The sequence below is a fragment of the Maylandia zebra genome, linkage group LG19 (genome assembly GCF_041146795.1).
Source record: "Maylandia zebra isolate NMK-2024a linkage group LG19, Mzebra_GT3a, whole genome shotgun sequence".
Taxonomy (NCBI): Eukaryota; Metazoa; Chordata; class Actinopteri; order Cichliformes; family Cichlidae; genus Maylandia; species Maylandia zebra.
In genome coordinates this window covers 19079029-19101739 of record NC_135185.1, presented here as the reverse complement: position 1 = coordinate 19101739, position 22711 = coordinate 19079029, and the positions used below count along the sequence as shown (strand labels likewise).

At 39.4% G+C, this 22711-nt stretch overlaps 2 protein-coding genes across 2 annotated transcripts in view; one reads left to right on the top strand and one right to left on the bottom strand.

Annotated features, from left to right (window-relative positions):
• Positions 1–301: 301 nt before the first annotated feature.
• Positions 302–12693, bottom strand: zmp:0000000662 (RING finger protein 145). Its single transcript, XM_004540026.4, has 11 exons — positions 12416–12693; positions 11909–12216; positions 9771–9879; positions 7945–8036; positions 7219–7460; positions 6784–6959; positions 6549–6689; positions 6282–6464; positions 6056–6203; positions 5147–5503; positions 302–1833 (listed from the first exon to the last, which is right to left on the bottom strand). Exons 2-11 carry the CDS (start codon positions 12075–12077, stop codon positions 1000–1002), a joined length of 2451 nt encoding a protein of 816 aa, XP_004540083.1. The 5' UTR covers positions 12078–12216; positions 12416–12693; the 3' UTR covers positions 302–999.
• A 5079-nt stretch (positions 12694–17772) lies between these two features.
• Positions 17773–22711, top strand: part of cpxm1a (carboxypeptidase X (M14 family), member 1a) — a 12017-nt gene continuing 7078 nt past the window's right edge. The window contains exons 1-4 of the mRNA XM_004540025.5: positions 17773–18141; positions 18967–19076; positions 21073–21212; positions 21395–21479. Of these exons, the coding sequence (XP_004540082.2) occupies positions 17817–18141; positions 18967–19076; positions 21073–21212; positions 21395–21479 (660 nt within the window). The 5' untranslated portion in view covers positions 17773–17816. The remainder of the gene's footprint in view (positions 18142–18966; positions 19077–21072; positions 21213–21394; positions 21480–22711) is intronic.

Sequence of the window (22711 nt, the reverse complement as noted above, 5' to 3'; positions counted from 1 at the left end):
CGTGACATGCCAGTCTTTAGTTACTGAAAGACACAATTAAACGAGAACACTTTTTAGGATTTTTGTCAAGTAGTGATTAAAAGTTGCCCACATGATCACAGCTTCAACCACAAGTTGTACAATTTTAATCGCGTTAATGTAAATCAGGCAGTATTCATATTAATCCAAGTAACTAAATTATAACGACGCTGGATTACCAAACAAAGCTTCTGAACCTCAAGGGGGCTGTGTGGTAATTGCTTTGTGGTAATGTTTTTTTCCAAAGGAGACATTTTAACATTCAATAGCAGGAAAAGACGGATGCAATTTAGGCCATTAAGCCTAGTGTTTTATTCAAGTTTTTGTTACTCAGCCAGTGTTTATAGATCTAGTGGATCCCCAGGCTTTCTGAGGTTTTTTAAATCAAGTCATCTACAAAAAAACATGTCCATATCTTTAAATTAACATATTCTTATTTGTTTTTTTTAATCTTATTTCTAAGATATATGTATATATGTGTGTGTGTGTGTGTGTGTGTGTGTGTGTGTGTGTGTGTGTGTGTGTGTGTGTGTGAGTACAAACAGCTGATTCATAAATAAAAAGACACCTGCTGAAGCTTTTCTCTTTGCCACATTTCTTTCACAAAAATGCTACCCAACCTTGAGCAAGAAAACTGACATGAAAAGAAAACAAATGTGATTTCTCCAAGAAAACATCTTTAGTTGTGACCTGCTAAAATTCAGTAAATACTAATATAAGATCAATGCTTTATAGTTACATTTTTTTATTAAACATGATCTTTATTTAACATTTTCTTTAAAGTTGTACATTTATCGAACACAATTTAATCTCATTATTTAGTCGAGATACACATTATTTGTTAGACCAAAGCACATTCATTATACTGTCTGGCATTTCCCCCCCCCAATCTATTGGTTCACACAGAGAAGCCAAATGTTTTTAATTTCCTATTATTGAGAATTATGCTTTTATACCCTTCAAGGCACTGGTACAGGGCAGTCAGTCACTGGTGTCTGTGCTTCTACGTAGGCTGAGCTCAAGGCTCTGTGGAGCAGGTTCAACCTCTCTGAGGCTTTCTGAGTCTGAATATGTGCAGCTACCTTTATAACTTTGGGCACGATCAGTGCAGAGTTCTGAGTTTTTATTACACGATTGGACAGATGATGGACTGTCAACAAGTGTTTTTCCACTTGAGATTCCCTCTTGATTTTTCTCTGTATTGTTTGCCTCTGGTGAATTGAAGCGCTTCCATGATTCAGGTGTCCCATCACATCTAGGACTGAAATGAATGCTGTCCTCAACCTCTGCTAGTTCAGAGGCAGACTGGCCCTCTGTTGTAACAGTTTTCAGGGTAGATGGCAGTATGGAGTCCTTACCACTCTCCTCAGCTTGGTTGGGCGTGTTGGGAGGATTTTTATTTTGAGGCGTATGAGAACTTGAAAGGTCCCCTGAACGCACTGCATGGACACATTCAACACAGTCCCCACTGGGGCTGTAATGAAGACCCTGATGGGCTTCACTATTTTCTCCATTCTCAAAGCTTTCCCTTCCCTCCTGCTGCTCAGTGTCATCAGGAGTTACACTGTTGCTCTGTGTCTCCTGCACTGTTGCTGTATCCAGCTTCTGATCTCCCTCTGGTGCAGCTGGATCAGGCTCCGCGTCTCTCTGAGGTGGGGCGGCCGGGCTGTCAGCTGATGCCTGGCTCTGACCCGGCGGTGTCGGTCGTACCGTTTGGTGGCACATGGGGCACGTCTCCTGAACATACAGCCATTTGCGGAGGCAGTTAGAATGGAAGAAATGTCCACAATATGTGATCACGGCAGAGCTCATTTCCTGTAAAACAAAACAAAAAAAAAAACATAACTAAAAAAATAAAATAAACAAAATGCATAGAAAAATGATACATAATTATCAAACTATAAAAGTTTATATTAATATAACAAGTCTGTGTATTAGATAGGAATATTTATTTGTATCATATGTGTAAATATTAGGTTGTATAAATAGTCAAAACATCTATATAAGAAGAGCTAGACAGGTGTAGGAATTATTAAGCATTCGCATCCTCCTACTTCCTCTTATGAACAAAACTTTGTTTTTGTTGGGTCCCCCCCCCCCCTTTCATTTCTTTATGAGATGTTTATTTTTTCATGTGACTTCTCTTCATTTACCTCTAATTTATTTTTGCATTAATATCAGTCAATTTAATAGTTTTCTTGTCCCCCATCAGCTTACTTCTATCCTGCTTTAACACAGGTAATACATTTTCCATGAAAGTCAATAAAGTCTTATCTTTTACAGGTAAAATGGCCTGTATTTGTATAGCGCTTTTCTAGTCCCTAATGACCCCAAAGCGCTTTACACAACCAGTCATCCACCCATTCACACACACATTCACACACTTTCACACAGTGGTGATGGCAAGCTACATATTTTCTGTAGGAATTTCCTTGATGACTAACTACTGACTACTAGAGATTAGAGATGGCACGATACCACTTTTTTATGTCCGATACCGATACCGATATCATAAATTTGGATATCTGCCGATACCGATATGAATCCGATATGGTGTTTTTTAATCAACAAAACTGTTTTTTTAAATATCTTGCTGCATTTTGTATAAGTTCATACTCAAGTTTAAAACAACAACTACACTAAAGCTATTCTGTTATACCTGTATGCAAAAAAAAATATTTCATAGTTCAGCAATACTGATCAATCTAATAAACTTAAACCTACACCATCCTCCCTATTCTGGTATTTTAAAGAGTACTTAGCATAAATATTAAGCAACCTAACTAATAGGGTTCCAACTCCCAGCAACAACAAAAATAAATAAATAAAAAATAGGGAACCACCCCTCACGCGCCACCTCATGATGCTTAATCGACGTAATCAACCTTAATTTGATGCAGTGTGAAAAAAAAATGCACAGAAATCAATTATTTTTCAAGAAATATTAAATAGATTCAACATCTTTCTTCAACAAAATTGCAGACTGCACAGATGGTACCTTCCCAAAGGAAAAAGTACTATAGCTTACTAGGGTATATATATTAGACTTAATAGTTACTATATACAGTAATTGACTTCTATTCATTTTACATCAAATTAAAACTTTGGGTGTCAGATAATTATTTATTAAAAGCTAGACATTTTAAATGAGAATAAGAAAGAAAAGTATGTCTTTGTGCCCCCTTTTCCCTGTTAATGCCCTATCGGCCCCCCTGGCTAAACTTTGCTAGATCCGCCCCTGCACAGTTACCAGCGTCAGCTACGTAGAAAAAGATCCTCGAGTAGAAAGTAATATTAAATACATTCTAACAACAGCTGATCAAGCTTAAACGTGCTGCTGTTGTTCAGCCGCTGGTTTCCTCTTTCTGGTGCAAAGTGGGCCAAAAGCAAACTAGAGACACGGACTAGCGACAGAAAAGCCGATCAGCTGATCGTTAAGCAGTTTCATGATTGAAGTAGCAGCAAGAAGAGGCAGTCGTTTGTTAAGCTTAACGCAGGAATGCTTTACAAACATTCAGAGATGGACTTACACACTTGCTTTACTTCTCTCGGGATAACTTTGTCGGAGATGAAATGCCGGGTTGCTAGCGAAGCTCCAAATGCTATCCAGACCATCGACAGGTCCTGCATGCCACAGCCGCTCTATCACGTGATGCATACTGCTCCGACGTGCTAACGTTCTGAGGTGAGTTACGGCGTGTTGCAAGTTTTGTGAGGTGCTTTCGTGATATTTAATGGATCGGATTACATTTTTTATTTTTCTCCGATATCCGATCCAGTAATTTAGGTCAGTATCGGACCGATACCGATACGTAATATCGGATCGGTCCATCTCTACTAGAGATATTATTAACTTGTTTTGACCAGAAAAACAAACTCAAGGCCAAAGAAGTGTCCTGAATGCCAAACTGGAAAAACAGGATTAACAAACTTCAAAAACACACACACACACACACACACACACACACACACACACACACACACACACACACATCAGCTATTATATATGCAAAGTAGTAGTCATAACAACAAAAGGGGAACACTGTCAAAAATCAAGTATCAACCCATGACAACTTTTAATTAATGCCCCAATACAAAATGACACACTGATTATAATAAGTAAAACCTAAGGCACCTACAATAACCTGACAACTTTTATGTTAATGTAACGATACTGTAAATTAATTTTGGCCTTCAGCACTGAACAACTAAAATGCATCATCATCTCTATCTGGGATCATTTTATTAAACACTCTTTTTATATTGTTTAAATAATTTTAGCAAACTTTAGCAAAAATGCCTTAATTTACCATGGAAGTCAAAGTATTCAGAGAAAAAAACAACTAAATTTAAGTATATTTTATTAAGCAGGCATTTATGTATTTTCATAAGTATCAATAATGTAATCATGAAAGCATTTTGTGTCTGATATGGAGGTGAACTGAGGGCACATTTAGCAACTCAAAGCCTGCCAGTCCTCTTGCTACATAATCCACACAGTCTAATTATTAACCACACCTAAGCATGGCGTGTCAGCCACTTGAGATTCGAGGTTTTCTGTTGAATTTTTAAATGGATTATTTTGTGTAACATGCACAAATTTTACATCACTGATGATTGCTTTTGGATTAAATTGTTTTTGGGGTTTTTTGAAATCATGAATGCTGAAATTTGGAAGATCAATTTTCAAAAGCCAAAACTCACAAAATGTGATTCCACAGAGTTAAATGTTGTTGGGTTTTTTCCCCCTCATTATTTCATAGCATAGTTCTGTGTAAGACTTGAACAGCAACTAAAAGAGGTGATGGTTTAGAGGAAACAGAGGTCATGATAACCCCAAACAAACAAACAAACCACCAAACAAACAAACCACAACAACAAAAAACCCAAAAACATAAAAATTAAATCAGGTCAGATAATTGAATAAAATAAGTAAAAAACATAAAAAGCACCTACTTAAGTTCATTGGATGCTTTGTGTCATTTTGTGCAGAAACTACACGAGTTTGAAAATGAATTTTCACAGCCAAATGAGGATTAGGACTGGGTTTGAGGTTTTATAGTATCTTATGTTGTTGGTTCTCAGCTTTAACCATCTTCTAAAAACAAAAGCTACAAGGGTAACTGACCTGAAAGCAGATGGCGCACACATCATTGTGCTCCTGCAGCTGCTGAGCTGTGGCTCTGGGCAGGGAGTTGATCTTCTTAGCTGCTTCCTGTCTGAGCAGGAAGCTCCTCCAGCCAGACTGAGCTCTGAGCCAAACGTTAAAATATGAGTGGATGATAATGACGGAGGCACCCATCCAGCTCCACTCTCCAAAGAGTGACTCCCAGGTGCCATAAGCCACCACGCACAGTGCCACAACAAACTCCAACACACGGCTGACAGCGTTCACCCAGTAGATCACTTCGTCCAGGCTCTCAATTGGGTCGCTGCGAAACAGCTCCACCATGAAGAGGGAGTAGATCAGCATAGTGCCTGTAACCTGGAATAAACAGTCAGTCTTTTACATGTGCAAGTCAGCAGTCATCCTCCTCTCCCTGTATAAATCTACAGCTTCTGCCATGTTAACAGCTTCTTTGTTTTTCAGTTTGTGAAGGTGACCTTACGTTGTCTACTAAATGCCTTTTTCTATTTATGACTATAGGAGGTGTCACATTAGTGTTACTGCACAGGTGTACAGAAACAGGACGATGTCACAAAAAACAAACAAAAAGGTATTAACTATGTAGACATGCACTACATCTGACCTCCAGTGGGTGGAGCCAAAGTCATAAAATTTCTCACATTCAACACTGCATTGCTGGGACATGACTACACACATTTACAACTGGAACTAAATGGCAACAGTAGTAGTCCTGTTTTAAATGTCACAGTAATTAACACCAGTGATTTAAAAGCATATAAATAAACTAACCCTGTATTTCAGTTTCTGGAATATCTGTTACCACAGCTGCATTTAAGATTGCTTCCTGAATGTATTCATAACTTAAAACACACTAAAAAGAGAGAGAGAGAGAACATAAATACTTCCTACCTGAAGGGATGTAAGCATGCAGCTGGATACTAGTATGAGGAGCCAGAAATCCATGTGGAAGAACTGGGAGATCTTGTAAGCCATAAACACTGGGAAAACCAGGAGAAGCAAACACATGCTGAGGCCACGGAAGTGTTTCCACAGACTCCTAGAAGCACATATGAAGGAGAAATTAATGAAATCGGGAATAAGCTTAAAAAAGAAAAAACACTGTTGCTGCTCTTACCTGTTTCGTGATGCACCCAGTGCGAGAATAACTGGATCTGTTATTTCTATCATTGACTGCAGGGTTGAGGTCACCACGATGAAGAGGATGATGCTGAGGAGGAAGGTGCGCTGCAGTGCTTGCATATCCAACAGGCCTGTCTGAATGGCGAGGAGGAGCAGAGTGACGCCCTCAGTCACACCTCTGAGAACAAAAATGATCAGGAATTAAGATTAAATAAAAATAAAGGAGGTACAGCACAGAGATACAGCTTACATTATCAGTTACCTGTGCATGACATTCTCGTTCTGAACAGCGGCAAAACCTCCCAGGTAAAACTTGCATAGATTGAGCAGCCCCAGAGCCAGATAGGACACCATGAAGGTCAGACCCAAAAGAGAGTATGGTGTTGCACAACATTCAGAGACACTGTAGGATTCAAGCAAATGAGAAACCGATGATGTTCATATTGTCAGGATTAAACATATACAAAATGAAGGGAAGGTAATTAACACCTTCACACCTTGTGAGGAGGAAGAACATGATCCCATGATGGGTTATTGAGGTGCCAGCGGACATGATGTCTGAGCACAGCTGGACAATGAATAGAATAAACCAGAAGACGCTAAAGAGGACTGGGACAGCAAACTGGTTCCACAGAGAGATTCCCACACCCAGAAGTCTGTACAGCTCAATTACCTGAGGAAAGGAAACACGATAAAGTCCGGAATGTTAAAAAACAAAACAAAAAAACAAACCCACAGATTTTTACATTTATATTGTTCATTAACTGATTGTTTTCCAGTCTAGTATATAATCAAGAAAACCAAAAACATAATTTAGAAGTTTAGTATACTTAATAATAACCAAATAAGAGGTGATTTTGTCGACAGAAGACAAAAACAGTCCAGTATGAAATATGAAAAATAAAAAAATTAGAATATCAGAATAAGAGAACCTCCAGGTGAAGCAGCTCGGAGTAGGCAGCCCTTGCAAGACGGTATGGCACAAAGATATTTGACAGCAGGAACACGGCGATTCCCACTCCAGTCAGGCCCATGGAGAAAGTGTTGACCGTTAGCAGCATGGCATGAGGCGTGGCGCAAAGTCGAGCCAGCAGGGGGAGCATGTGAGCAGAGAACAACCACACCTTTTTGGTCTTCATCAAGAAGGCACACAGTGTGCTGAGAATAATCTGACCTGGCAGAAAGTAACAGTACAGCTTCACAACGGCGAACCCTTAAAAAGTAAATACAACAGATGCTTCCTGCATTATTTTACAACTGATTACAGTTTTTGAGGAATTTAAGGAGAACTTTGATTTGTTAAATCTGTAACACCTGTGACAGGCTTCAGCAGGCCCTAAACTGGATAAACTGTTCGCTATGAGAAGTGGCTTTAATTCACAGATTTCTTTTAATGTAACATTAAATAATCCAGTTTTCACATATGGCGTTATTTTTGTGCCACTATTCTGAGTGCACGTAAAAAAAATTTTGCAGGTTCAAGTGTTGCATTTTCAGGAGAAATTTATTTTGAGCGAAGAAAAGCTAAATTTGAGTGAACAAAATTCATAGCTGCGTGCAAAAAATGTATTTCAGACCTTTTTAGAACGTAGGCCTATAGGAATCGAAAGCTTTCTAATGAACTTTCTAACTAATTACATACATGGTTTAGTACTCACTAGTCATTGCAGAGACAAATCTGTTGAAGGCCAAAGAATCACGATACACTGCTCCTTGATAACCGTACTGTAGCTCTTCATGAACATAATCCCTATAAACCAAACAGAAAAAAATCATTTTACAATCACATGTAAACTGCATGCTTTTGTTTAGAGTTACCCCTCATGTCTTTATACTTTGCTATAAAAATGGGAAACAGGTGCAGCAGCTTATTTTAACATGTGCAAACAGTATATCAGGCAACAGCAGACTTTATACAATTTGAGCATTAAAAATCAACATTTGGTGTGACTGCCTTTATTCATCAACAGTCTGAACTCTAAGACAGGCTTTCTCATCATTTCCTAAAGTAGTCTTCAGGAATCATCAAAGGACTCCAGTCACCCCAGCCATAAACTGTTCAGACTGCTTCCATCAGGAAGGAGGTTCTGCAGCATCCGGTCCCGAACCAGCAGACTGAGAGACAGCTTCTTCCATCAGGCCATCAGACTGCTGAACACGTCATAGACACCTCAGCTTCACTACTGGAACTTCAACATTATGCACTCCACACTGTATATAAATGCCACTTGTTCTGCACATATTCAACTCTGTATATTTTATTATTTTTTTTTTTACTATTTAATTTGTAAAAATGTGTATACACACACACACACACACACACACACACACACAGGAAAATATTTAGTATACACATCCAGAAATGCATACACTATTATATATTGTACATATATTTATTAGTTTCAGGTTGGCCATTCTTGTATTTTGCTCGTTTGTGTTGTTGTGTTTGCACATCTCTGTTGCTTGTGGGGCTCGCACACAAGAATTTCACCAGTGTGCCTGCACATGTGATGTGACAATAAAAAGTGATTTGATTTGATTTGATTTGAATAGTTCTCTAGACTTCTTGGAGGACATTTCAAAGCTTTTCTGGATGTTGACTTTTTTTGGGGGTTCAAGTTACAATTTTATCAATTTTGACAAGATCACCAGCACCACTGACTGAAAACCATGACAGAGTCTCTAGAATATTTCACAGATGGCTGTAGACGCTTACCTCTCAACTGACTCCCTCTGTGCATACTAATTATTCCATAATACCCGTTGCCACTAAAGTCCCATTCTTGTGTCATACCTAAGCCTTTTCTCCCTGTTTTGCTTCCTTAAGAATGGCTTCTTGACAGCCGCTTAAACCATTTTTGATGAGAGTTCAGCAAACAGTACATTGAAGGGTTATGCTATATCTCACAGGTGCTGTTTCAGATCTTTGCTTGATTTCTTTTTGTACAGTTCTTAATGACATGACTTTTAGAAATTGTCACTTACTGCATCATTTGTCCAGTTCCCTCATCTTTTTTAAGAACACACTGCACACCATACTGAGATATACGAAGTGTTCCCATAATAACACTTTGACAATAACCATATGTGCCTTTTTTAAATGTCTGAATGATTCATACGTCAGCGTTAAGTGGCGGCACAAACAAACACATTCCTCTGAGAATGGTCAAATACCAGGAATGAAAAATGAGTGGTAAAGCAGCCGATGTCCAAAAACAAACTTTGAAAAACCTCAAGAAAGCATGGAGAGCTACTGCTAAAGACTGCTTTAAAAATACAAGAAACTCTTTAGAAGGAAAAAGGAAGTAAAATGTAAATAAGTGAGAGGACACTCAAGACTTTTCCATAGTACTATAAAAAAAAAAGCAGGATCATTGCAATTGCTGACACCTTTTGTCAGAAAAGCTGATTCAATCGAAAAAAACAAAACAAAACCCCCCCCCAAACATCTAGGAATTGCAACAATAGTGCCAAAGGATCTCACTTGGAAATCTGATGCCCCATGTATAGGAGGAGGCCGGTGAGAATATGGAGGTAGAGTGTCACAATGTGTCTCAATGGAAGGATTAACACCACCACATTTATCAAATGACCTGGAAGACAAAGAAGAATGAGTGTGATGTTTTTATGCGTTTGATGCACAGCTAAAAGCACGCAAATATTATGAAATAGAAAAGATACTGTCACTTATAAATGTCTATTATCATTTTGACAATGCTGACTCTCCCCATCAGGCTGACTAAGCTTTCAAGAGAGTCTAAAACCACATGAATAGTTTATATTTAACTGTTTTTTTTTTTAAGTCATGCCGATGACTTAAACTATGTAGTTTTTATTGAGGATTTCATTGATTAAAAACTGTTAATATAAGGTTCGTATGTCCCGCCAACAGTCCAAAAGTTAAACAGATTCAGTTTACGGTTACACAAGCCAGGTAAACACAGGAAATCCTCACACTATGACAACCCAGAAAATATTATGAAATAATTAATCAGCTACAGCTGCTTATTCCACAACAGAGAAACAGAATAAAAACAAGAATATTTATAGTGTTTATAAATGTGATATTATTCCGTTATTCTAATCACCCAAATGCTGCTTTTCACAGGACCCTTTTCAATATTTTTTTATTGGTTTCTTGTTTTCAAGAGAAGCAGTAAAACATAGTAATGCACGTAAGACTTAAAAATGCAGATCATTTTCAACTTTTTTTTTTTTTAAAGGTAATTCTCTGTAGGTTTTCTAATTTTCATTAGCTTTTCTTTGGATAAAGTCTGTGTCTTTTAAGATGACAAAGCAATCTGAAGTAACATTTTGACCAGGGGTGGACAGTTATGTTTCACAAGCGCCACATGGGAAACTGGGACTGATGTGAAGAGCCACAATAATCTTATAAAGAGATAAAACTTGGTTTTTCCTTCTCAAATCATCATGGGCCCCCTGCTCATTCATTTCTGATTTGCCAAAAAATATAATAGTCCAAAGTTCAAACATATATAATGATAGCTGTAAAATTTTAGCTTAAATTTTGACATACTTATCAAGTTTTCCTTCTTTCTTTTTTTTTTTTTTTTTTTTTTTTTTTTTTAAGAAAAACGGTTGACCTACTTCCTGCGCGTTTTTTTGCACTTTGAAGTCAGAGACCACAAATATCTTATTGGTACTTGTTTTGTTTTTACGTCTTTCTGTATATTTTAAGCTGTACCTGAATTATCAGACTCCTCGAGAGCAATGTGCATGCCTAAAAAGTGGATCTTGAAAATGAAAAATATGCATTTATTTATGACAATTATTTTCTCAGCTATGATTAAAATATGAACTGGAAGCACCAGAATTTGGTTTCATTCAGATTTGCTCAAATCAGCATGAAGGCGGAATGAAAATAAAATTTTCTTCAATATTGTGACTAAGAATTTCATGTTAAAAAGTACTGCACATGATTTATTTTACATTATTGTAAATATAACTACAAACTATTCATGTGAATTTTATTTATTTATTTTTTTAAAGGGTGGCTTTATTTTTTTTTTGTAAAACATACTTTAACTAACCAATACCCATTCATGTCTCTAATGTATCAGTCCTAAAAACTCTGTTTGAATAAGATAGTCATATCATATTCAAACACCAGCTCAGATTTCAAAGTGAAAAATATTTTTTTAGAAAAGGCCTGAAAGTGTGTGGGTGGGCCTGTTAAAAAAATAAACATATAGAAAAATATTTTATATACAAAGCAATAAAAATTCACATTTTGAAACCATAAAATTTTCAGGCAAATCAGAGGTGGTTAAGCAGAAAATACTCTAAAAACAATATGATTATTTAAGATGTAATGACCCAATTAATATTGAGTAGATTTGAGTTCTGCTTATTAGTGCAGCCCTCCACAACAGTCCCACTTTCTCATTTGCCCCCTTGGGAAAATTAAATGTCCACCCCTGATTTAGACCACCACAGTAAACTCCAGTAAAACCAAGACTAAGGTCATTCTTCTGAAGCAAACAGCTTTTTGAAGGAGGGCGACTCAGTGTAATTCTTGTTAGGAGAGACAAATAAAAGCCATGGAGCTTAACATTAGAGAGATTTACTTATTCTCCCAGCTCCTTACTTGATGAAACTTACCAATGTAATACATGTTCCAGATGACATACTTGTATTTGAAGAGCATGTCTTCATTTTTTGCCTTGAGGTGCTCCGTTACACCTTCAATGTCACATTTGTAGAGCAGGTCTAGCACCAGTATGCTCGGCACCCTGAGAGCAACGTTGGCCAACACTTCCAGACGAGGCATCTTGATTTAAACCAACTCCCACCCCCCTTTTTTTAGTCAGCAGAGTGCTAATGTGTCACATACTGTTAACTAACAGTTTCCCTGTACAGGACACAAGCCCCCAGCACCTTCACAACTATTTTGCTCGTCGTCTTGTCATCTGGAAAACACACAAAAACACAAGTTAGGGTGATGAGAAGAAACCTCTTAGCTGCCAGGCCGTTATTTAGCTGCTTTTGCGCCTCATTTCCAGCCACTATTATTTATTGCTGGATAAATGCATGAGTACTACTGCGAATTAAACACATTTTAAAGTAGATACTGTGTAAAAAAAAAAAAAGTGACAGTGGTACACTTACTTCGCTCAGTGACAAACATCACAGCCAAGCAGCCATTTGCTAGCTATCGCTAGTTGCTGCTGTTGCTGCTTTCGCGGCGGCCAATGACATGTTTTGCTAGCAGTGCGCTCAAATATAGTTTAGTTTTTCTCTAACTTCCGCTTCTCCGAGATAAACGGAAATAACCGTCATCAGAAAAAGCGAAATTAAAAAGCTAAAACCATGATGTCAGGGTTAGTAAAGACTCTTCAAATGCAATGTTATGATTCCAGTGGCTTGCGTGGCTATTTCCTGTCCTGACGTCACGTCGAAAGGCACCAATCAGGTTCAAGTATTTTTGATTTCAAAATAAAAGTAACGTCTTTCCACGACGGCTGTCACTACAACTTTCAGTAATGTTGACAAAAGGAAGAAAATGCATTTCGCGCTTGTACTTTCTAGAAGTGAATGCTGATTATATTTTTTGTATACAAAAGTGCAACTTAAGTGACACAATGATCATTGCATACAGTGATGTGCAAAAGCCTTTGAGCCACGTTTCTTTATATTTCTTTGTATTTTGTTTCCAAGGGTTAGCCAGATTTTCTTGAAATATTTTAAAGTGAACTTGAGAAATAGTTTTAAGAGTTTTTTCCTTTGGATATCATGGACTGCTTTTCACCCATTTTCAGACCAGTCCGTGTACCCGATCATTTAAAGAGGAATGTTGTTGTTTTTTTGTGTGTGTTTATTTGTTTTCTTGTCTCCTAAGCCACTTTACCCTGATCTATGAGTACTTCTAGCAAAAAAGTCACCTAATTTAAGTAATGAATATTTTCATATCTTTTTCAGAGTCGAATCAAACAATAAAAATTAAAAATAATAAAAATAATAATTTAATTCCTTGTAGGAATTGTAGACTGTGACAGAATGAGTGATTTCGCTGGTCTTTCCTTACATCTGCTGTCAGACTCAACAACAGAGACTTCACAGATGACCATACACACGCACACAGACACACACACAGACACACGCATCCACACATGTGCAATACCACTAAGTTTAATTTTTCTTACGAAACATAGCATTTTATTCTATTATGTATAGCATTTTATTCTATTTTATATAGATAACTGGACCTTTTCATCTGAAATCATTGTCCAGCTTTAAGAGGGTTTTTTTGGACATCATGGACTGCTTTTTACTTATTCTTCACACAAGATTTCTCCTAGTCAGTTCTCCAAGTCATTATTCCTTTTAACCAAATGACAAATTACATTCTCTGACTGTCTCTTTAGGGTCATGAGATGTGGCTCTGAAGCACTGATGCACTGCAACTTTATATATATATATATATATATATATATATATATATATATATATATATATATATATATATATATATATATATATATATATATATATATATATATATATATAACAGGGTCCAGATATCCAAGAAAGGGTCTCCAGTATGAAGAGTTGGACAGCACCAGGGCCCGACATGGTTCATGCCTACTGGCTGAAGAAGCTGACTGCACTCCACGAGCGTCTGGCAGCACAAATGAACCAGCTGCTAGTTAACGAGAGACACCCGGAATGGCTAACTGAAGGCCGGACGGTCCTGATCCCCAAGGACCCCAAGAAGGGACCGGTCCCCTCCAACTACCGACCAATAACCTGCCTCAGTACTACATGGAAGCTCCTGTCAGGCATCATATCGGCTAAGATGAACAGGCACATGGGTCAATACATGAGCGAGACACAGAAAGGAATTGGCAAGAATACCAGAGGCGCAAAACACCAGCTACTGGTAGACAGAACAATCAGCCGAGACTGCAAGACCAGACTGACCAACCTGTGCACTGCCTGGATTGATTACAAGAAGGCCTATGACTCAATGCCCCACAGCTGGATACTGGAATGCCTAGAATTGTACAAGATCAATGGGACCCTAAGAGCCTTCATCAGGAACTCAATGGGGATGTGGCGTACAACACTAGAGGCCAACTCCAAGCCCATAGCACAAGTCACCATCAAGTGCGGGATCTACCAAGGAGATGCTCTGTCCCCACTGCTGTTCTGCATAGGCCTGAACCCCCTCAGTGAGATCATTAACAAGACTGGCTACGGATACCGACTACGGAACGGAGCAGTTGTCAGCCACCTCCTGTACATGGATGACATCAAGCTGTATGCCAAGAGTGAACGAGACATCGATTCACTGATCCACACTACCAGGCTATACAGCAATGACATTGGAATGTCGTTCGGACTGGAGAAGTGTAGCCGGATGGTAACAAAGACAGGGAAGGTAGTCAGAACTGAGGGGATTGAACTACCAGAAGGCAACATTGCAGACATAGAGGACAGTTACAAGTACTTGGGGATCCCGCAGGCGAATGGGAACCATGAAGAGGCCGCTAGAAAAGCTGCAACCACCAAGTACCTGCAGAGGGTCAGGCAAGTCCTGAGGAGTCAGCTGAATGGTAAGAACAAGATCCGGGCCATCAACACGTACGCCCTACCCGTGATCAGGTACCCTGCTGGGGTAATAGGCTGGCCAAAGGAGGAGATAGAAGCCACTGACATAAAGACAAGAAAGCTCCTTACCATGCATGGAGGGTTTCACCCCAAGTCCAGCACCCTGAGGCTGTACGCTAAGCGGAAGGAAGGGGGCCGGGGACTGGTGAGTGTCAGCACCACAGTCCAGGATGAGACAACGAACATCCAAGAATACATTGGGAAGATGGCCCCAACTGACCGAGTGCTCAGTGAATACCTCAGGCAGCAGAAACCCAAGAAAGAGGAGGGAGACGAGGAACCATCATGGAAGGACAGGCCCCTGCACGGTATGTACCACCGGCAGATAGAGGAGGTGGCTGATATCCAGAAATCCTACCAGTGGCTGGACAAAGCTGGACTGAAAGACAGCACAGAGGCACTAATCATGGCAGCACAAGAACAAGCTCTGAGCACAAGATCCATAGAGGCTGGGGTCTATCACACCAGGCAAGACCCCAGGTGCAGGCTGTGTAAAGATGCCCCAGAGACAATCCAGCACATAACAGCAGGGTGCAAGATGCTAGCAGGCAAGGCATACATGGAACGCCATAACCAAGTGGCCGGCATAGTGTACAGGAACATCTGTGCCGAGTATAACCTGGAAGTCCCGAGGTCAAAATGGGAGATGCCCCCAAGGGTGGTGGAGAATGACCGAGCTAAGATCCTGTGGGACTTCCAGATACAGACGGACAAAATGGTGGTGGCTAACCAACCGGACATAGTGGTGGTAGACAAACAGAAGAAGACGGCCGTAGTGATCGATGTAGCGGTTCCGAATGACAGCAATATCAGGAAGAAGGAACACGAGAAGCTGGAGAAATACCAAGGGCTCAGAGAAGAGCTCGAGAGGATGTGGAGGGTGAAGGTAACAGTGGTCCCCGTGGTAATCGGAGCACTAGGTGCGGTGACTCCCAAGCTAGGCGAGTGGCTCCAGCAGATCCCGGGAATAACATCGGAGATCTCTGTCCAGAAGAGCGCAGCCCTGGGAACAGCTAAGATACTGCGCAGGACCCTCAAGCTCCCAGGCCTCTGGTAGAGGACCCGAGCTTGAAGGATAAACCGCCCGCAGGGGCGTGCTGGGTGTTTTTATATATATATATATATATATATATATATATATATATATATATATATATATATATATATATATATATATATATATATATATATATATAGAGAGAGAGAGAGAGAGAGAGAGAGAGAGAGATACTTTCCCACAAACTGTATCTGCAGGTCATGTATTTGATAGAACCTCTTCGGGAACTTATTCTTTCATTGTGCTGTTTTTACATATGCAGCCTGCAGCAGCAGGTGGAGTATTTCCATTTAACTTGTAGCAGTGGATGAACTGCTTCACACAAGAGACAGAGACTCCTTGTTTTCCTTCAATTTAAGTTAATTAAATTCCCCAAACCACAACAGACATATGGGTAAAGTTCATGAATGTACAGCTTAAATATAATACAGATGTACGAGTGTAATGCTGCAAGGTTTATGTGGATATAAACAAAGAGGAATTATGTGTACTTAGTGCATTTGTCGTTACACAAACCCTATACAACATGTTACATTACATAGACAGAGCTGAGTCAACAACAAGCATATGGCTGTTTGGACAGTTAAAATTGTCTAAGCTGTGATATATTAGATTATTTTATGTGGGAAATGAAACAGCAGCTCATCTCATGACCCACTAAGACTCATGAACACAACAGCCTGATGACACACAGATAAAAGAGCTTTTCTCACAGTCATAGCACCAGACAGAGGTGGAGGAAACATGAGTCACAAGAAATAAGAGTCCCTCTGAATGCAAATGTACTTAAATAACACAAGGCAAAAAGACGTTCTGCCGAAAAGTGGTTACGAAGTTCAGAAACATCGTATTCACTGCTATAAACCAGTAGTCCAAACACACCTGGAGAAATATGAGACGTACCTGTGTGTTTTTTAATTTCCATGTCAGATCCTGAACTCATCAGGAAGACAAAGAAACAGAGACTAAGCTGCTTCTAAACTGTAAGAAGCTTGAAACCTAAACCTGAATGTTTCAAAGGATATCCTGAGTGGGCTGATATCAGATGAAACCGTCATGTACACTAGCATATTCTGACTGTTTGCTAAAACAGTGAAAACATGTACCTGCTAGACAGGAATATTTGCCTTAAGGTCAGGCTGAATTTGAACAGTTGTTCATACAAATATATCACAGTAAAGCATATGTCGTACACGTTTTCTGCTGCTCAGATGCACATCCACTACTAATTAATTTTTAATTATTTTTTTTTGGGGGGGGGGGGGGGGGGGGGGGGGGGGGGGAAACTCCAGTAAAGCATTTACTGCACGGAAGCTGGCTCTGTCATCTCATAAACCAAAGGGGAATTTTTCATGTCATGCAGAAAACAATTACTTCAAATTATTGCTGCTGCAGGTGGTTCTTCATGCACCAAAACCATTTCATTTTTTAACTCATTGTGGACAACTTGTGCAGTCCTGTTCAAAAGAGCTTGGCACAGTAAGTCTGAATCATTATAAGAGGACTAGAAACCCCACTTGTCAAGTGCTATAAAACTACATGCTCACTTTGTTATAATAAACACATTTCTAATCATCATTTTAACAAATTTTTTGAAGGCAGCTCAGTGTTTGGTTCCCACGGGCACACACAGCCTATATTGTAACCACGCACAGATACATTTGCTGTCACAATTTTTTGCAGGACTTCAGCTGGAATTTTGGGAGGGAGGGAGGAAGAGTGAGGGAGTAAGGGGAGGTGGGACTGAGGAGGAGGGGAGGTGGATGGAGGTCTGGCTCTGTCATCTCATAAACCAAAGGGGAATTTTTCCCCCCTCACTCTTCTCCAGCAACAAAGACCAGGATGGAAAAGTCATTGTGCATGCTGCCTGCAGTGCTTTTTCTGGGACTTTTGACACACAGTGCTGCAGCACTGATAAACACCCCAGCACCGACTAAGAGTTATGCATTAATCAACTACACAACAACAACAAGGCCAACTCTGAATTGGACCGAGGCTGTGAAGGGCGAGAGCAGGGACGGAACGACTCCAGCAACAGCAGAGCCAGACATTTTCACCACCACTGTCAGAGACAAACAGCTGGACACCACGGACACCAGCAAAGAAAGAAACAAGAAAGAGAAAGACCCAAGAGACCGCAAGACTGAAGATGACAAATCGAAACTGGGTAGGAAAAAAATTACCCATTTAGTCTGATTTTTGCATGAAGCTGTGTTATGAGCTCCAGTATTAACTCCATATTAATTAAAGAGGCAATTAAATTGTGATACCTACCTTTTTAAAACCTTTAACACAAATCAAGCTGTAAAAGTAGATGGAGATAATTATTGCTATTATTATATTATATTTACAGTCATAGAAGGTCAAAAAAATCCCAGTAAAGTTAGTTTGAAGTTTAGTTTTAGCTTAGCTTAGCTTTTAAAAATCTCTTCTCAGTCAGTCACTTAAAGGAATATGTATTTCAGCTATACACAGCTGTATAACACTGTTTAGCATTTGTTACTGCTTGTAATACTTGCTGTTGCTCATTATGTTGGATTTAGCTGTTTTGACCTGCTTGTGACTGATGTGAATGTTATTAGTTGTTCCCTAAACCACAGAATCCCCTGCAGCTGTAGCTCTCACCTCCCTGATCTGCTGAACATTTGACTTTTCTGCACTTTGTCTCAAATTACATCCAAAGCCTCCACTATTTCCAATATCTGCAGCTTCCTCTACTCCCCGAAACAAGCAGAGCAGGGGGAGGAGGAGGTGAGGGGCCTCCAAACTTCCACAGAACTGGCCCAAGATGATCAGAGATATTTCACATAACAGCTTGGAGCTCGTTTTACATCTGGCATGTGTTTGCTTACTCAGACAAACCACAAAGAGAGAGAAAGGTTAACCCTTCCGCTGTCAATCTCAGAGCTGCTTCTGCAGAGGATCAACATGTGGAGACAGAAACCCAGAGAAGATCTTATCGCGTGATGATTCACTTTTGTTTTCCGCGCAGACTGTCCTCCCCTCGGCCTGGAGTCCCTGCGAGTTGATGACAGCCAGATTCAAGCTTCGTCCTACCAGCGGTCGGGGCTGGGTCCTCACAGGGGGAGGCTGAATATCCAGGTCAGTGGGTCAGAGGCTATTACAGACACTCATCTCTCAGCATTTTGGAAAGCATTGTTAAATTTTATTAACATAAACAAACTGCACACATTTTTTTTAAAAACTTGGCCCCTTTGAAAATCAAATAAAGAAATACAACCTAAAATTACCTTTATTAGTTAATTTAGATTGACTGCTGCTTCAAAGACATGAATTTGAATGGATTAAATTTGATGAATCAAGCAGAACCAACTGAATACTATTTTGTTATGTTTCAAATGTTGTGTGTGTGTGAATCTCCAGTTTCTATGCAAAGCGTATTAAAAACAGTTTAAAAAAAATTCTTCTGTCAACGTGCAAAATCTACAGATGTTTAATTTATCACCATAGTGAAGAGAAACGTCACCATAAAGGTCCAGGAAAAACTACAGTTACTTTTTGTCACGGTTAGAATTACTTTACTTGAGACTCAGATTAATGTGGAATAAAGGATTTGGTCCAAAATGACAAGAAAGTCCACTGGGATGTTGTAATACATTATTAAATGTCTGGTGCTTTGAAGTTGTTTTTTTTTTTTTTTTTGGGGGGGGGGGGGGGGTTCTATTCAATTAACTAGAAATTTATTCTCGCTTTGTTAGGTTCTCTTGTTCAACTGTTTGTTAATGCAAATATCTCATTAACCTATAATATGGCAGCGTCTGAGTGCATTTAGGATGCACAGATGGTCAAGATGGCCTGATGAAGTTCAAACTGAACATCAAAATGGGGAAGAAAGGTGATATAAGTGACTTTGAATGTGACATAGTTATTGGTGCCAAATGGTCTGTGCATTTCAGAAACTGCTGATGTACTGGGATTTACCCACACAAGCACCTATCGGGTTTACACAGGATGGTCTGAAAAACATCAGAAAATATCCAGTGAGCTTCAGTTATCTGGGAGAAAATGCTTTGTTGGTGTCAGAGGTCAGAGGAGACTAGCCAGACTGCTTTGAGCTGATAGGAAGGCAGCCGTAACTCAAATAATCTTTCAGAATAGCATCTCTGAATGCACAACAAGTCGAGCCTTGAAGCTACAGCAGCAGAAGACCCACTAGATGCAAATGCTATTGGCTAAGAACAGGAAACTAAGGCCACAATTCACCAAAATTAGAAAACAGAAATTTGGAAAGACACTGCTTCATTTAAAAAGTCTTGAACATTCTTTCTTGAACATAAAAATGAGTTCACTGTACTCAAATACTCTACGTAATCACCAGAGCCCTACTCAACAGAGCACCTTTGGGATGCAGCTGAAAAGGGATATTCACATTGAGAATGTGCAGCTGACAAATCTGCAGCCACTGTGTGTGATGCCATCATGTCAATGTGGAGCAAAATCTTAGAGACATGTTTCTAGTACCTTGATAAATCGGTGAGGAAATAATGTATTTCTGTAATAAAGTGGCAAGTAAAGTAAGTGTGTATTTCTATTAAAAGTAGAGAAGCTGAGTTGGTTCAGCCAAAATCAATCCACCATTTCGTTGTACATGTACAATAACAATAAAGGGCTATTCTATTCTATTCTATTCTATTCTATAATCAGATATCTCGACTAATTTGATCTCATAATGGGATTAGCCATTCCTTTCAAGTTGTCATATTTAACTTAAATACTTATTTCTAGTGTTTATTACAGGAACTATAAATTATAAAGTATCCACCCTTTAACTTAACAGGCTCATTAGCCAATAAAATAAAATCGATTCATTGTTTCTTCCAAGAAAAAAATGTACAAAAATTAAATAAAATAATCTGATGAATGCAGAGCCAGAGGTGTTTATCGCTGCAGCCGTCCACTCCTCTTGTTCTGCGGTCCAAAATCTTGAGTCTGGAGTCTGAAAATAATTATTTCAAAATTAGGTCAGCACTCTTATGCAATGCTTTACAAGAAGGCCAAACCTCAAGTTTTCAGGGAGTGTTTCTTGGATTCTTTGAGACGTGCGTTTTTCTTTTTTTCTCTTCCTTTTTTTCCCAAGTCTGGCATTGAGGATGGAGATCTGTATGATGGAGCTTGGTGTGCCGAGTATAAGGACCGGCACCAGTGGCTCGAGGTGGATGCCCTTCATCTCACTCTGTTTACTGGAGTCATTCTGCAAGGGCGAAACTCCATCTGGAGGTCAGGTAGTATCAGGATTAAAGCTGAAAATCAAAATAATTTGTTAGCATTATGGACATTAGCTCTTCATTGAACATACTGTCTAAAGCAAAGATGGAGTGCTGTGGTATTCTTTGGCTGCCCGCTGCAATGAGCTCACTGAAAAAATATATGTTTGTTTTCCTTTTTGGTCTATGTCTTAGTTGGGACTGGGTCGAAACCTACAAAGTTCAGCTGAGTAATGACTCTGTAACCTGGCATACCTCCATGAACGGGACGCAGGAAGCGGTGAGAACTACTTCTTCTATTCTGCGATTTAAGGAACATAGATGGCAAACAGATTTTGAAGTTTCTCTGCCAAAGTGAAATATAGACTGTAAACCAAAACCTTAAGTATTGGTGCAGATTAGAGAGGACTCAGAGTGAAACAAATACAGTACGGCAAAAACTGAAATTCGGGGGTGGCCTTTAACTCATTATAACACACTATATAAACAAACTAAAGTACATAATTGATCAATGTTCCAGCATGCAGTGTGTACAAAGAAATTTAAGGTTTGACTGAAAACTGCAGTTCAAACTCTTTTTTTGCCTGACATCACATATTTTGGAAAGTCCAAGCTCTTTCCAAGGAAATGAAGGCAAGACAAAAGTTTCCCACTTCATTTTAAAGCCATTGCTAACTCTGCCAAGAAGGTCATGTTTTCAGCTATATTTGTGTTGTAATCATTAGCACAGTGGGCCGAGCAGGCAAACCATCTGCCAAAAGGCAACTGCAGAATCAAACTCAGGCCCACTTCCTGCATGTTCTTCCTCCACTGTCCTGTCACCCCACGATTCAAGAGCTTGTAGCACCTATTTTAGCAGCAACGACTTGAATTGTTTTGTCTACAACTTTATCAGTCTCTCACATCGTTGTGGAGGAATTTTGGCGCACTAGTCTTTATAATCTTGTTGCAGTTCACTGAAGTTTGCCTTCTTAAGCTCTGGACTTTCACTGTTGCATTGCAACACCATCTTTTTCAGCTATTCTTTTGTAGATTTGCTGTGATTTTCTTGGGGTCATTTTCCTTTTGCATGACCCAATTTCAGCCAAGTTTTAGCTGTCCAACAGATGGACTCACATTTGTCTCTACAATACTTTGGTATACAGAGGAATCCGTGGTCGACTCAATGAGTGTAAGGTACCCAGGTCTCGTGGCTGCATAACAAGCCCAAATTATAACCACCGCACCACCGTGCTTGACAGTTGGTATGAGGTGTTTGTGCCGATACGCTGTGTTTAGTTTTCTCCAAACGTAGCACTGTGCATTTTGGCCAAACATCCCATCTCTTCAAAGGACATTGTTCCAGATGCCTTGTGGTTGTTCTGAGGCAATTTTGCACACATAAGCTGTGGTGGCATGTTATTTTTAGAATTAAGTTCTTTGGAAATGGCCTAATAAACATCGTAAATAAAACCTGATAAGGCCAGATTACTATTATGTTATCCTTATATACAAAACCTTAGGGTCTGCTAT

What these genes read in the sequence shown, in the direction of transcription:
- zmp:0000000662 (XM_004540026.4), bottom strand. Translation starts at nt 12,077, where the DNA reads ATGCCTCGTCTGGAAGTGTTGGCCAACGTTGCTCTCAGGGTGCCGAGC. An exon ending in ATTTGTCTCTGCAATGACTA is followed by an intron (nt 7,461 to 7,944) that starts GTGAGTACTAAA and finishes ACTTTCTGCCAG; the next exon opens with GTCAGATTATTCTCAGCACA. An exon ending in CTGGGTGCATCACGAAACAG is followed by an intron (nt 6,204 to 6,281) that starts GTAAGAGCAGCA and finishes ATGTGCTTCTAG; the next exon opens with GAGTCTGTGGAAACACTTCC.